Raw genomic sequence first — 15,530 nt, 5'->3', positions numbered from 1 at the left:
CTGGCAGTGCCCCAGTCTGCTTTCCAAAGGAATCATCTCCCGGGAGGACCCACTCGGGTGGGTGGCAGCCAGGGGGACTCGGCCGCGTGAAGGAAAGGGACCCGCTCAGAGTCTGTAGTTTTGTACGAGATGGCACAGATCCGCCCCCACGGCTTGTCTGTCCACCTTGGAAATTACCTTTCTGAAATGAGCTGGTGGCTCCATTTCCTTGTAAACCAACATCACTCAGCCTTTCCAAACTTGGCTTGCAGCAAGCATTGCGGGGGCTGGGAGGGAGAGCTGGGCCGTACGGGAATAGTGACTCCCCGCGTGGTCTCCAGAAACCTGTGGGGTCGGGTGAGGCCAGAGCGGCCTGTCAGGGAGGACCTTGTGCAGACTGAGGAAATGTCACTTGTGCATCACCGTGAGGATATTGAGCATCTCCAGGGGCGATGGGGCCTGGGAGTCCTCCCAGCTGACCTCTGATAGCCATCAGAGGGGCTGCGATGGACCCCGGGCCTCCCTCCAAAGAACTGGCTTCGTGGCAGCTTGTGCCTCTGTGATCAAAGTGCAGTTCATCCTCAGTCTCTGCTTGGAAGTCTTTCCCCGCATTGATTTGTGGCCCCTGGCAACCTGCAGCCATTGAGGTTATGCGACACCCAGAGGAGTCCCTGGCCACCTCCTAGGGAATCTCCTGAGGGGACAGCTCTGCTGTGAGCCCTGGCACCCAATGCAACGTCACCCGTGGCGGGCGCAAAGCAGGCCAGCTTCCGTGCACAACATAAACTGTCTGGAAGTCGGTCATTGCAAACCCTCAGCCCACTGAATCTGCAGGTGTAGCCTTGCAAGGTGGTTTCCAGGGCCCAATACCCAAACCACTTCTCTGTGATACAGTTGTTCCCTGGTCTGTCATTAGAACAAGTCCGCCTCACCTGATTGAAAAGCAGTCATATGCCGAGGGGCCACAGGAGGAAGCAAAGGACAGGATGAGACACTAAAACATCAACTGTTAGCCTCCTGCATTTGCTTTCTCCAGCAGATGCCAAGATGGGTCTGTTGCCTGTCTCTTCCAAAAGCCTTCCTGCCCCGAGTGAACTGTCAGCCAGCCCTTGGGGAGAGCCATCACCGAGGCAGCCCAGGTCCCCGCCCTCTTTAGTGCAGATTGCTGCTCTGTCGTGAAATACGATTGTTACGTGCAGTTTTGACACCTAGACCCGAGAGGTGCCCCTCAGGTGGTGCATGGAAGTCATTGTCCCCAAACCTGACACACGAGGCGCTCTGCAGGGTCCAGAGTGCCAGTGGAGCCGTGGGGACCCACCTTTGAAACCAGCCGCGCCCAGGCACACAGATTGTACGTGGCTGCAAAATTGCACAAAATTGGTTTCGTAGGGATTCTCCATTCACCGGTCTTATTCCCATACTGAGATAATAAAGATCTCTTTTAAAGGGCGTTCTTTAAAAGAAAAAAAAACTGGAGGGGTACTTCCAAATGTGTTACTGCAAGTCTGTTTCTCGGAGAAGTGGGTGTTTGTGCACTTTGGGCGGCTCTTAGCGCCCCACCCCGCCCCGGTGCTCGAGCCCCTGGAGGGCTGTGAGACCCTCAGGAGGGAAGATGGCTCCCGCCTGTGGCACTTCCCACCGGCCTTCCCCACGTCAAGTCAGGTGTGCCCTGCACGTCTGCCCTTAGCTCCTGCTGGCCCTTCTCCCGGGCCTCCTGGTCAGGAAGTGGACTTGCTAGCTGCTTGGGTCCCGGAGGACCCATCCCCCGCAGCCAGGCTCTCACACGAGCCTTGCTCTGCATCATTCATTTGTACCATCTGCGTGCAGATCAAGCCAGGAGAGCACCTCCGTCCTTATACGGCTTGCCACATGCACCACCAGGCAAAGAGCGGGCTCGTCCCTCTGCTCGCTCACCAGGATCTCGGACCCCGCCATCCCCACGCTGCAGGACTGCAGCTCCCCACCTCGCACCCCCAGCTTTACCCCCTGAGCCAGGCCACTGCCACGCTGCGGGCTCTTCATCCTCCTCGCTCCCTCGCAGTGGTGAAGGCTGCTGCATCCTTGGACTCCCAAAGAGACGCCCCCAAGGTTCCCCCACAGTGGTGGGCTGGGTTTGCCCTCAAGCCTGCCTCACACACGGCAGTGATGTTCATTTTCAAAGACGTGGAGCAGCCCCGCTCGCTCAGATGCCTTTTCAGGTAGAAGCAGTCTGTTCGTGTCTTTCTTGCCCGCAGGGGGCGCAGCTCCACGAGGGAGTTTGTGGGGACGGGGACTTTTCTCCCCTGGTGGCGTATGGTTGGTTACACAAACTTGCTCATCCCCAAATTCCTCCTCTGTCCAGTGGGAGAGCGCAGAACTCTGCTGACAGTTTCCATGTGCTTCGCCCAGAGTTGAGTACCCGTGGAGCCCAGCGCTGAAATAAAGGAGCCCCCTGAGGTGGGGCCTGTTTTGAAACCCGGTGCCCCCCAGCAGGGAGACAGCTCGGCGTGGCTCACTGTGCATATTCAGCAACCCAGGGCTCTTGCAGGATTTCAGACTGGCCTTTTCTTTTGCTGCCATCCAGGTGTTATTGTTCCATGACCAGAACTATGGCATTCATTACGAATACACCATTCCCGTCAACGGCACCGCTGAGAACCAGAGTGAGCCGGAGAAACCCCAGGACTCTCTGTTCATCTGGACGCACAGCGGCTGGGAGGGCTGCAGCGTGCAGTGCGGAGGAGGTGAGCGCTAGGGTCTCGGGGTCGCGGCAGTGGGGCCTTGCTGGAGGAAGGAGACGTGAGTTGGGGGCACTCTGTGGCCAGTGCTCGGAGCATGGGACAGGCTGGCCACCCAACAGAGTTCCCATGGGAACTGAACCACGCCCCGCTGGGGGTCTCTGTGCAGAACGCTTGAACAGAGTGTCCTACTCGGGGGAGCTGCCATCCTCGCGGCTGCTCTGCCTGCGGCACAGGGCCCTGCCACCCTGATCTGAGTTAGGGTCTGGCTGACGTCCGGCTCTGTCCCAGGTATGTATGACAAGTGACCCCATTGCCACTTGGTGGAGAGGCACCTGAAGATGCTTGTGCTCCCAGATGTGCTTTGCCACAATGACCCCACTCCAGGGTGCGGGGAAAGCAAAAGGCCTGTGAGTCCAGGGACCCATTCAGGGCGGAGTCCTGGCCGCACCACTTGCCATATTTTAGCTTCCCTTCCCTCTAGCTGCACTTCCTGGGTGGTCAGCCCCCTGCTGCCCCTCAGTACAATGTCCTCTGTCACTCTGATGCACGGGACACACAGTGGGGTTCTGGGAGGTGGGACACAGATTGTGATGGACACAGAGTTCAGAAAGAAGGTTGGCCTGGACCCTGGAAGTGGCCCACCCATACCCAACACCTAAGATGGTGACATAAGCCCCATTTTTTAAAAAATCCTACTTGAGAACACTTTTTCATTGCTTTTTAGAGAGAGAGGAAGGGAGAGAGAGAGAAGCATCGATCGGTAGACCTTAAACATCAAATGAACAGATAAAGAGGTTGGCAGTGGTTGGTAAAAACCCAAGATTGAGATGAGAACCTGGGCCTCCGTGAGTCCCTAGCCATCCAAAGACACAGCCGATGACCTGAGGGCTTGCCTTTTTCATATGCTATTCTAGAACTTTTCTCCTGCCCCTCCCTGCCCTTACCACATCTCACAGGTCCTCGTCACGAAGACCAGAGCTCTCCCTCCCGGGCAGCAGTCAGCTACGTGACTGACTGATCAAAACACGCACGGGAACGCTCCTGGGTGAGCGTGGGCCAGCGCCCTCTCGAGGCGCCTGCGGCTGCAGCCTCTCAGTCTCCTGGGGTTTGGTTTCCAGGGGAACGCAGAACCATCGTGTCCTGCACGCGGATTGTGAACAAGACCACGACTCTGGTGAACGACAGCGACTGCCCTCCCGCCAGCCGACCAGAGCCCCAGGTCCGCAGGTGCAACTCACACCCGTGCCAGTCCCGGTAAGGAGCTGGGCTCACACACGGGGACCCTCCAGAGTGGGGGCAGCGACGCCCGTGTGCGTGGGGGAGGGATGGACACACAGTCACCACCACAGTACTGCTCGGGGCCATGTGCCCTTGTCGTTGCTGAGGGGTTTGTGCTTGCTCTGAGTGCTGAGTTTCTGACCGCAGGGCCGGAGTTCTGATGGAAAGGCACGCTCCTCGCTGGAGAACGTGTCACAGGCAGGCACTGTCAACTGGTGCACGTCAGCTGCCCCTTTCAATGTGAGTGTGAGAGAGTGTGAGTGAGCCGGTGCACACCTGTTACTGCGTGTGCTCCGCCTGTTTCAGTAGATGAAAAGGAATCAGTGAGTGCAGATCTTGGGTTTTGCAGTTCGGGATCCATCAGGCCCCCGTTCCCAGGGCCAGCATTCTGCCCTGGGATGCACGTGCCCCAGAGTTGCATTTTCTCGGGTGTCAGCAGAGAGGGGTTGTATGAAACTCGGCCACCAGGAGGAGCCCTCCTTTCCAGTCAGAGGTCAGCGGGACTTTGCCTGGAGCTCTGCCTCCGTCATGATCTGTGAGGTCACCCTGGCCGAGTTCTGGGTTGAGGTGCTTTCTTGGTTTTGGCTTTGTGCTTCTGTGGATCAGGTGGAGGTGTGTTTGCCTTTCGGAAAGAGGCTGGACTTTGGACATGGTAGTTCTGGTTCTTTTTTTGTTTGTTTTGCTCCACAAAGTTTCACGAAGCATCTGGTTTTTGCACCAACGGCATGAGCTTTGTCACACTCGTAAAAGGAGTGTGAAGGGGAAAGGCGAGAAGGAGAGCAAGAAGGTGTGGTTTGTTTTGATGATTTGACATGTCCCTCAGCAAAGAACGGAATTCCACCCACACGCTGAAGGGCACGAGGACCTGCCCATTTTGGAAGGTCTTCCTGGGCATCTTGGGTGTGACAGCCGTCCCACATCAATCAGCCAGTCAGTCAGTCAGTCACAGAAGACTTGCCACTGTGAGGACTGAACGATCTGACAAGCCACCGTCTCTCTCTCTCTCGGAAGCAGAAATGGCTCTCTCAGACACGGTGGGAACGAAGGGTAAGGGACTCTGGAAGAGGAGAGGTCAGCATGGGTCCAAGGGCGTGGCCGAGCGAGAAAGATCCCAGGGACTGATTCAAGAATCATGTTTTAGCCCTGACTGGTGTGGCTCAGTGAGTTGGGCCTTGCCCTGCCAAGCCAAAGGTCGCAGGTTCGATTCCAGGTCAGGGTACATGCCTGGGTTGCAGTTTCAGCCCAAGAGCAGATTGGAGATGAAAAAAAAATCTGTGAACGTGAAGACTGGAGAATAGAAATCACCCACTCTGGAAAATGGAAAAAAGATTGTTGACAATGACAAAGGCTCAGTGACCCGTGGGTCACTGTCAACCATTCTAACATAAGTGTCCTTGGAATCACAGAAGAAGAGAAGGAAGGTGCAACAGAAAATGGTTATTGGAGAAACAATGACCCAAAGTGTCCCGATTTAATGAACAACGGGAGAGAGGCTGTTGGGTCGCCCGTGGGGTGTTTCCGCTGGAGTCCAGATGGATTCAGAGCTCCGCCACAAGGCCCTCTGACTGTTCACCAAGTGGCCCCATGAGGCACTTTTATGATTTTGCCACCCACACATCTTCTGGGAGAGGACTTGGGGGCACTAGCAAATTAACCAGAAAACCACGTAGGAAACACCCAAGGAGAAGCCGCCTGCGTCAGCCTGAGGTAGCAGAGATGCAAACTGTGTGAGCCGCTGCTGCGGGCCACTCCAAGGCTGGATGAGGTGTGCATGTGTGGCGCCAGCAGGCCCCCAGGGCGTGCGGCAGACCCCGGGCTCGCCGTGGCACTGCCTCTGCTCACAAGTTCAAGCCGAGCACATTTCAGACTATAAGTGACTTCAGAAGCACATTCTTCGGATCTCCTTAGAACGAACGAGGCCCGGCAAACTTTATGAAGGGCTAGACAGTACATCTTTTTGGCTTAGCAGGCCACATGTGATCTCTAATGTTCTTTCTTTTGTTGTATAACCCCTTTAAAAAGTGTGAAAGCCGTCCTCAGCCTCGGGTCTGCCCCAGAACAACCTCCAGGCCCGTCTTGGCCTTGGAGTGGTGGTTTTCGGTTATCGCTCTCACTCTGCCCACTGAGACGTTGAGACTGCAGCTCTGAAGGTACTGCCTCCCGGGACGTCTTCTCTTGTTATACGTGTTGTTACCTTACTTTTTTGGGCCCAGGTCCAGCACCGGTTTAAAAAGTGCCCAACGCAGCCCTGAGCACCCGTCTAGCATTGGCAGTCTCATTCACGGCGCGCGTGTTTGCCGAGCGCCTTGCCCGGGCCCTGTTCCCCGTATCCCGGTAATCAGGGGTGAAAGACAAGGCCTCCGGTCTCATGTCACTGGGTAAACACTCGGTTTCTCCCTCCCCACCACACTCCTTTGTGCCCCACTGCTTCCCTGACCCGGTAAAATCGTGTGGATCAGCCCGAAAGAATGGGCGGAATTGGGCCATTCTTTCAGAGGAGACAATAAATTTGATAGAAGAGGAGACAGCACCTGAAATTGGCCCCAGAGTCTAGAAGAGAAATGCCAGTTTTCCCACTCCAGGCTGGTTTGGTTCGTTGGTTTCTTCATTTCCAACCATCTGACTTGGAACTGTTTCTCTTTCTCCTTTGCTTTAATTTTTTATATACTGTTTAAATTTTTTAATTACAGTAGACATTCACTATTGCGTTCATTGTAGGCTCTCAGCACAGTGGCTAGACTTTTACGTAACTCACAAAGGGATTTCCCTGAAGGGACACAGGAAAATGAGGACCCATGGAAGAGCAGTTACTGTGTGGCCGAGGGAGTGTGGGAAATGATTTCATAGCATTTACAGACCCTGCTTGTATATGCTTACACACTCACACACGTGTGCATGCACAGTATACAGGACCCCGAGGAGCCAGCTTGACTCACGAAGCCCACCTGTGCGTCCCGTGGCATCTGGCAGAGTGAAGGGGCCTGTCTGTGTGATTGTTACCCTCCGACCTTGAAAACCAGAGGTGGTCGCCTCTGTGCTGGACGTTTTCCCTTACGTCCCCTTATCTCCCTTTCATTTGCTTCAGCCCCCTTCGCCCATGCAGTTCCCGCGGTTCCCCTTCTTCCTCCCCGACTGTACACTGTACACGCGCACCGCTTCATTCTAATCCTGCCCCCGACCCCCGAGGAGACGTCTCCCGAGCCCTGCCTCCACCGTACGGAACCTGCACTCCCACACACACAGAGCAGATGGCCCGGCTCCAGCACCCCGTGCCCCAACACAAACACGTCGGCAAACCTGGCCCCGACGTTGGCAGGAGAGGCAGAAATCACAGGTCGGCTCAGCTGTTACGACTGCAGCCAGCAGCCCTCACCTTGCTGACCACAGTCTGCAAGGAAGAGCACCCCCACCCCGACCCCATCATCCGGCATTGAAAGAGTAACCCTGTGCGCCAGCCCCCTAAGACCCAGTCCCGGGCAGCCCTGGCGCAAGGCGCTGGTGAATGACAGCCACGGGGGCTCGCGCTGGAACACGGAGCGCGGCCTCAGCAGAGTTAATGCCTTTGCAGTCTTTTAGAGCTCATTGGCCACTTGGAAAGTTAATTCCGAGCTATTAGATGTTTCCCTGTAGCATTTATGGCTTGAACGTCTTCCAGGAAGTACACACTGTACTGTAGATTGAATTAGGGTGATTCAGAAAAGAATATTAAATATCGTCCTGGCAATGGCACTGAATCGTCATCTGTAAGGAAGTGTATTTGGATTTCAAATTTGTCCTCTTTGCTCAAATATCTTAACCAGGTTTGCCTTGTTTGGGGTTGACACTGAATGGAATCCCGTATGTTTTTATGAAAGCGTATGTGTGTGTGTGTGTGTGTGAGAGAGAGAGAGAGAGACTGGGACTTAAGAATGAAGCCTACACCATGTTACTCTTTACCAGAATCTGAAAAGGTGTTATTTAATCCATTTCTAAGCAGTCTGAAACTTCAGGCTTTTCTTTCCTGCCCTCCTGTAAAATAGAATAGGAAAAGTTCATTGTGAGTCCACCGTCTACCAAGCAGGAGGCCGTAGGAGGCTGCCCTTGACCTCCCCCCTCCCTACATCATGCAGAACAGGAGCCTGGGACTCAGGACCACTCCCGGTGGGAAGGGCAAAGCCAGGGGCTGTCCATCCCCACGGGCCAACAGCGACCGCCCAGCCTTCCTCAGAGTGGCTCCCTCTCTTAGGCTTGGCCTCTCTCCAGACATACAGGCACGCGGCCACAGGTCTGGGACGCGGGCCACCCCGCAAGCCATGCGAAATACAGAAAGAGTGCCCGAGGGAAGGCATGGCGGGTAGCAGCCTTGGTCTATTACATACCTACCTCACTGATGGTATGTGAATGGTGAGGAGAAATTGAGTTGAATCCCAGAATTTTTTCTGACATGACCCAAATCCCAGACCCTCCCTGGTGTTTAAGCAGTGAAGTTTTGAAGCCTTTACTTACTGGTCTAAGTTAGGGAACATTCTAGACGGAGAAAGAAAGAGCATTTCAGAGTGGCCTTGAATTTTAAAGCTCTGTTTTCTTCTTTTCCTCCCTGCTCAGCGCTTTGAGTACATGAACACCTCCCCCCCACTTTGGCCATCAGAGAGCACGAGAAAATTCCCAGGTACCGCTTTCCACGGGTAACGTTTTTCACAGGTTAGCGGAGTTCTCCTGTTGAGAAGTGCTTCGCATGGAGACCCTGAGGCCAGTTAAGAGGTCCCGCTGTCTTCGGGAATTTTCTCAGTAATAAAATATAAACCGCATGGCGCCCTTGATGTTTGCATGTGGTTTTTGTGTCACCCTCACAGGAAAAGACACGTAAATGGAAAGGTCGAAACTCGGTCCAAGGAATGAAAGCAGAAACAAGCGCGATCACAGTAGTCTGTAGGAAATGTCCTCTCTTGGTTCTGAGGGGGGAAAAACACCACACGTGGAAGGAATGGCTGTACAAGGCGGCTGGACAAGGGACTCCCACCTTGTAGAATTTCTAGGGCTGTTTCAGCTGTGAGCGTGGGATGTGCTTGACGGAAGGAAGCCTCCCAAAGTAGTCGCTGCCCCGGGGAGGCTGGTGAAGTCCACCGCTGGCTGGCTCTCTTCCGGGAATGAACAGGCCCCGGACGGGGGCAGTGTGTCCTAAGGAAGGAGTGTTCTTTTCTTCGTACAGGTGTGCATTTCCATACAAAGACACTGGAAGTAAAAAGATAGAAAAGGTACACCATCCAAATAGAAGAGCGAGAATGCCTAGACAAATGCCAAATAAAAGAGATTCTAAAACAAAAAAAAAAGTTGCCAGAGATTAAAAGGAACGTCTTATAATGAGAGGATATAGAACAATGATAAACACATATGGACCTAGTAACAGAGATAGAACAGTGATAAAGATAGAACAGCAAAGATGGAACAACGATAAACATGTATGGGCCTAATAACAGAGCCCTAAAATCCATAGAGCAAAATCCGACCGAATGAGAAGAAAAATCGTAGAGGCTGTCACTCTCTACGTTCAACAATGGGTTTTGCAAACTAGAAGGAAGACCAGCAGGGAAGTGCAAGCTCCACAACACTGTAAACCCGAGAGACCTGACAGGTGACTGCGGAGCCCACCCCCCAACAACAGCACATGACGCGCTCCTCCCGCACAGACCGTCTGCGAGGCCTCAGCACGCGTTAAAGGAGCCACAGAGTGCAAAGTGTATTCTCTGGTCATCATGGAATAAGGCTTTTCTGACCGCACTGGAGTAGAAGCAGATGTCAACTGTGGGCATCTTGGCAGGTTCCCACCCAGAGCCCAGGCATCTCAGGACAGTCCAGAGTCTCGGCTAGAACTTTGGAAGGGTCCCCTCTCAAACCAGCATCCTCGGGTCTCATTTTCACAGCCACCTTATGTCCTCTGTTCTCCCACTACGAAAGGCCAGCTCTCTCTCCCTGAGCCTCTGAGTGCGTTTCTTAGGTCAGGGAGTTTGGCAGGCGCAGTGAGTCATTGTGGCATCGGCCCCGTGTGAGGGGCCTCGCCCTCCTTGGGTCCTCCATGCCTTTCCTCTGTGGGGCTGATAAGTAACCTGTGTGCCCAGCATACTTGCCGTTCCCCCAAACCCTATTGAAAGAGGCTGAAAGTCCTTCTGTCCAGGCCAGATGCCATTCTGTGGCTCACAAAAATGCCACCTGCTGCCATCACATTGGAGGGGCCACCCCCCCACCCCCTGCAAGGTAGACTGCTCAGGTGACTCTGCGCCTCCACAGGAAAAATCCACTCTTCGACCTCTCCCTCCCACCGAAGGGACAGTGAGTGTGGAAGGAGGCAGGAGACCCCCCCGCCCAAGGTAGCAGAAACCCTGAGGGGGTGGGAGTGGGCCAGTCCATTCCTGCCTGTCAGCAGGAAGGAGAGAGGGGAGCAGGGCCAGGACACTGGTGCAGTCACCCCATTTTACAGACTGAGACGTTGAGTCGGTTGTTCAGCATCGTACCCGAGGTCAAGACTGTCTCAAGTAGTGCTCAAACCAGGGTTTAAATCTGATGTTCTTCTTGCTACACCATTCTGACATTAACAACAGTACAACCTGTTCCTACCCCAACACGAAAAAGAACGCTTTTGACAAGGGCGCCTCCGTAGATATTCACAGGTGGGACGGGGGGAGTCAGCAGGTGGCACTGGCAATGGACTTCAGCTCAGAGGGGGACCGAGAGGAAGCTGTGGCAACCTCGCTTCTCAGGAAGGGACACTTGCAGCCAGAGGCTTGAAGTTTTGAAATGAAACACTCAGCACATTTCACGAAGCGCTAGAGTTGGTCAGTTTTCTGGCTAAGTTTCAGTGTTATCCGGACGCACACTAGGAAAGAAATACGGAGCCCTGGCTGGTGTAGCTCAGTGGATTGAACTTGGGCCTTCGAACCAGAGGATCACAGTTTGATTCCCAGTCAGAGCACATGCCTGGGTTGCAGGCCAGTTCTCAGTAGGGGACCCACGAGAGGCAGCGGTACATTGATATTTCTCTCCCTCTCTCCTTCCCTTCCCCTCTAAAGATGAATAAATAAAATCTTTTTAAAAAAGAGAAAAGAAAAGTAATCCGAATTCAGGAATTCAGCCAGCTAAGACATGGTTTCCCAGGAGGCCCGTGTGTGGTGTTGGGGGGCAGGGATGCTCACCCCCAGCTAGCTGGTGTCAGGCTCTGTAGGGGCAGGGAGGAGGACTCCAGCTCTGTCACTCGGACCCTGGTGCGCAGTGGCACGAACTTCAGGGACAGGACAGGTGACAGGCCTTCTGTGGCTCAGGTCCAAGCTGCTCTGGGCATGAAGCTACATCGACCCCTTCCGGGGTCAAGCCCATAACCCCTGAGACCTCCAGTGTGTCCGTTGTGGCTGAACAATGGGTTCACCTGGGCCAAACGCCCAGTAGAGGATGGGCCCAGCCACTCTTTGTTGTTATTCCTTTGTTCATCATTCCCCCTCTTTTTCTTGTTCCCTTCCCCACAAAGGCAAAGGCCTTAGCAAGGCCCCATTCGGCTTGTGTCTGTAGAGCACCTACAATGTGCCAAGTGGGCTCTCCCTCCAGAGCCCAGCAGTGCCCAGGGCTTCGCAGGGCTAGTACGTCGTCTGGCCCGATGGGTGCATTATTTCTCCCTAGTGGAGGGGAAGTGCCTACCCTCCCAGAACCCCTCAGCTCCATGGTCAGCGGTGCGGTGTCGAAGTGAGGGTTCACCCTAGTACAGTGAGCACTCACCTGCGAGGGCGCAAGCATCTGGCCCGGGCAGACACTCCGCTGCAGAAGGGTGGAAGTCAGAGCTGCGCTGGGACCCTGGTCTGTGTTCAGTTGTCCCCTGGTAGGTCATTCCCCTTCCTTCTGTTCAGTCTGGTGGACTTCAGTATGCCATGTCATGCCCATAGCCCACCTTCACTTGACCTTGACCTTGACCGGACTCTGATTTTGACTCACCCCTGACCCCTCCCAGTTGCTCTTCTCTTCCCACTCCCTCAGCCCTTGGGAATTTCTTCCCCTCCTCCGCCCAGTCATGCTTTACCACAGCCTTGATTTAAATAGGTTTAAAGTTGGGAATGAATGGTCATTATATCCTTATTATGTAACAGCACTGAGACACACACGGTGTTAGGCTTGATAGCTAATCCGAAAAGAGAGTGAAATGCTCCCTGTGGGACCCAGGGGGCGCTGTACCGGGTGAGAGGGTGGTCACTGATCACGGGCGCGGTCTCGGAAGTCACGGTCCGGTCCCAGCGCCACCCCTAGCTGAAGGCAAACTCACTGGCAAATTACCCGATCTCGCTGTCTATGAATTGGGAAATTAGGACTTCTCCCGTTGAAGTCTTGAGAAGATTAGGTGAAGCCGTGCCTATAAATTCCTCCGTCCCGAGTCAGCACTCGACAGACGCCAGCCAAAACCGTCCTCCCTGCGCAGCTACAAACTCTGTTAATGATGAACATCCACCAGCTGTTGGGTCCCGGCACCATACGGCTCGCCTGTCATTTCTTAAGACACCACACACACTACACACACACACACACACACACACACACACGTGTATGTTTCTAATTCAGTGTATAACTACGTGATTTAAATGACCTCGGCTGCTATTTTCCACACAGTAAAAGGTTGGGGGGTGGTCCCCAGGCGTGCTCACAGTCCCTTTAGCGGCAGAACTGGGTACGCTTTACATGCATTCCAGGGTTGGCAAAGTCGGCAGTCAGGTCTCCGAGGGTTCCTGTCTAACCTCATGGATGTTTCTGAGCTCTGTATTTGGGAACTTCAGATACTGTCATCAGGATGGGGGTAGGACTTGGGGAGGAAGGAGGATTGTGAAAGGGTCACGGTGTCATTTAAACCCTGGGGCAGGGTTACGGGCTGGCTGCATGGCTGGAAGCCTCGTGGATGCAGGGTGCCTGGGCTGCTCATTGCAGAACCGGCTGGAAGGATGGTAGGAAGTTAGAGGAATGAACTTGCACTTGATCGGGGCGGGCGGATGTGGAATGCTGGATCCTGCCCGCACTTCCGCCTGCGAGCCTGCATTTGGGTTTAAATGTCACTGGAGGAAGGAGCCTGTGGAAGCAGAAATATCTAAGTTCTGAGAGGAATTCCTCGCAGTGTGAGGAGCAGAAATTAGTGCCGTGGAGGTGACGTGTGTGCTTTGGCCCACGCCACGCATGTGGCTCGTTCGTGTGTTTTCCCTTCACTAGGAAGTGACCCCCTAGTCCACTTCCTGGGAAGGGAATGCTCCCCGGCCACTTGGAGAGAACTTTCTACCTATCTTGAGAGCAGGGAGGGACAAAACATGCAGCCGCATGTGCCCGGTGCTTGGCGAGGAGGACAAAGGGGACCTGAGGCCCAGCCACCCTCAGGGAGCGAGTGGGAAACCAGACGTGGGCCTCGGGCCCCACCGAGGCCTGTGCAGGGGCTTTGTTGCCCCAGGGCCCCCTGGGGTCCTGTTCATGGACAGATTGGCGATGTGCATTTCTCTGATGATGCTGGTCCAGGATCCACGCCGAGAGCCACCCCATACGGTAACAAAGGTCACTTGGCACGCTCACACAAGCAGATCAGTGAGGTTCCGTGGATCAGATCCCGTGGGTCGATTCCCACAGCACGTGCAGAAATCCTCCTGTCAAAAGAGTGTGCAGCTAACCTGGGCGGGCGAGGTCATCTTTTCTGGCCTAGAGGACTAGAAGGCCCATAGCCCAGCCCTCTCAGAAGGTGAAGGGTGCTGTGTGTGGGTCCTTCCCTCTGACTTTAATGCTCACACTCCAGGGAGCGGGAGTCATTGGAGCGACAGGGACAGAAACCCAGAAAGCAGTGACTGACTGTGTTGTTTTCCGTCCTCCACAGTCAGGAAGGGGAGGGGGAAGCACGGGCCCCTCTGCTTTTAGAAAACAGAAAAAAACAAAGGTCAAAGTGGAGTTAGTTCTGACCCTGGGGCTAAAGGAAGTGTCTGTATAGCTCAGCAGGAAGAGGGAATTCTGCAGGATTTGATTTTGTCTCCGTGATCACAGACAGACCAAACAAGACAAAAAAGAGGGAATAGCCCTGACTGATGTGGCTCAGTGGGTGGGGCATTGCCCCATAAAGCAAAAGATCACTGGTTCGATTCCCAGTCAGGGCATATGCCTGTGTCGTGGGTTCGGTCCCCAGACAGGGCATGTGTGAGAGGAACCTGATTGGTGCTTCTCTCTCACATCAGTATTCTCTCCCTATCTTTCTCCCTCCCTCCCCCTCTCTCTAAAAATAAATAACATCTTAAACAGGAGACGAGTGTAGGACAAGGTTGCTACCTGGCAGCTCTGAAGGAGATGCCAGACCCGAAGGCACCAGAACACCGGGGAAAGGGGCGTGTGCCAAGGGCCAGTGGCAGACAGCTCGGGCCAGGCAGGCAGAGCCCAGCAAGCTGAGACCTGCTCTGAAGGGTTCAACCGAGGCAGGTTTTCCTGCTCACTAAAGTCACCTTCGAAGTAAGAAAGCCTGGAAAGGACAAGCCCAGTAAGGCCAGCATTGTGTTTCAACCCACGGCTGCTTTTCAACAAGGAGAACAGGGTTAGACAAAGGGACACGTAGGAGAGCACACCGCAAGGCAGCCAAGAGCAGCACTGAAGAGGCTTAGAATGAGCCCCAGTAGGCAGTGTGTGTGTGTCCAAGTTCAAGAATGAAGGCTTGGCTGCTGGGTTCCCATCCCAGCTCCACAGAGGCCACAGGCGGACCTCAGCATCTGTAAAAACAGGGGACACATGGCACCCACCTCGGGAGGCTGTCGGAGAATATGAGTTAATAGAAATAAGTTGCTTAGGATCGTTCCCAGCAAAATGTGTCATTTTTATGATCACCGTTATCCTGATTTTGTAGAAGTGTCCAAAGCCCCATTCCAGGGGGAAATCCAGTCCAGGGTGTTACTGCACTCCGCACTTTCCCCTCCAAGGCTCTGCTGATTGGTTCTGTGATACTGTCGTGTCCAATGAGAAGAGTCTCAGGGTGAGCTCTAGTTTCCCAAATGGATAAGTGGGCAGGTCCCAGGCTGCACCAAAATGCAGACTGCTCTCTGGCCCTCATAAAACCAAGGACAAGCCAATGGTCTAGACAGATGACTTGGATGTGTACATTTTTGAAAGGTTGCATGTGTGTTCAAAATGAGACAGGGTTTAGCAGGAATACTGTGCCAACAGAGTAATGGGGTGGTAGGTCGGGTCAGTGGGGCTCTGGCAAGTCTCCATGACATCTCTGTAAGTGGAGCTGGACCACAGCCTGATGGCCCATCACCACGCAGTGACAGCTAGACCCAGGTCTCCTTCCTTCATATCCAGGGTGGCCCATGGGGGTCGTCTGCCGCTCCGCCTGTGGAGTTTGTCAGTCTCTGTCATGCTCTGGCCAGGGCCGCAGCACCAGGGAACTCCACAGAAACTCAGGACTATGAAGTGGAAAGGCTCCCCCAAGAACTGGGGTGCCCACTCTGCACTTCCTTACTTCCATCCCCCACCCCACTCCTCGTGGTTTCAATGAGTGACGCATAGACTCCTGGCCTCAGTTGTCACAAGGCTGTC

At 54.3% G+C, this 15,530-nt stretch overlaps 1 protein-coding gene across 1 annotated transcript in view; it reads left to right on the top strand.

Moving 5' to 3' along the window:
• Positions 1–15,530, top strand: part of ADAMTS17 (ADAM metallopeptidase with thrombospondin type 1 motif 17) — a 187,667-nt gene that overhangs the window by 151,231 nt on the left and 20,906 nt on the right. The window contains exons 19-20 of the mRNA XM_037053739.1: positions 2,543–2,702; positions 3,818–3,953. Coding sequence (XP_036909634.1) covers positions 2,543–2,702; positions 3,818–3,953 — 296 coding nt within the window. The remainder of the gene's footprint in view (positions 1–2,542; positions 2,703–3,817; positions 3,954–15,530) is intronic.

Source organism: Sturnira hondurensis, unplaced genomic scaffold (genome assembly GCF_014824575.4).
Source record: "Sturnira hondurensis isolate 20B ecotype Veracruz unplaced genomic scaffold, ASM1482457v3 Scaffold0007865, whole genome shotgun sequence".
Taxonomy (NCBI): domain Eukaryota; kingdom Metazoa; phylum Chordata; class Mammalia; order Chiroptera; family Phyllostomidae; genus Sturnira; species Sturnira hondurensis.
Note: the sequence above shows the minus strand (reverse complement) of the source record. Positions and strands in the feature narration are given on the sequence as shown.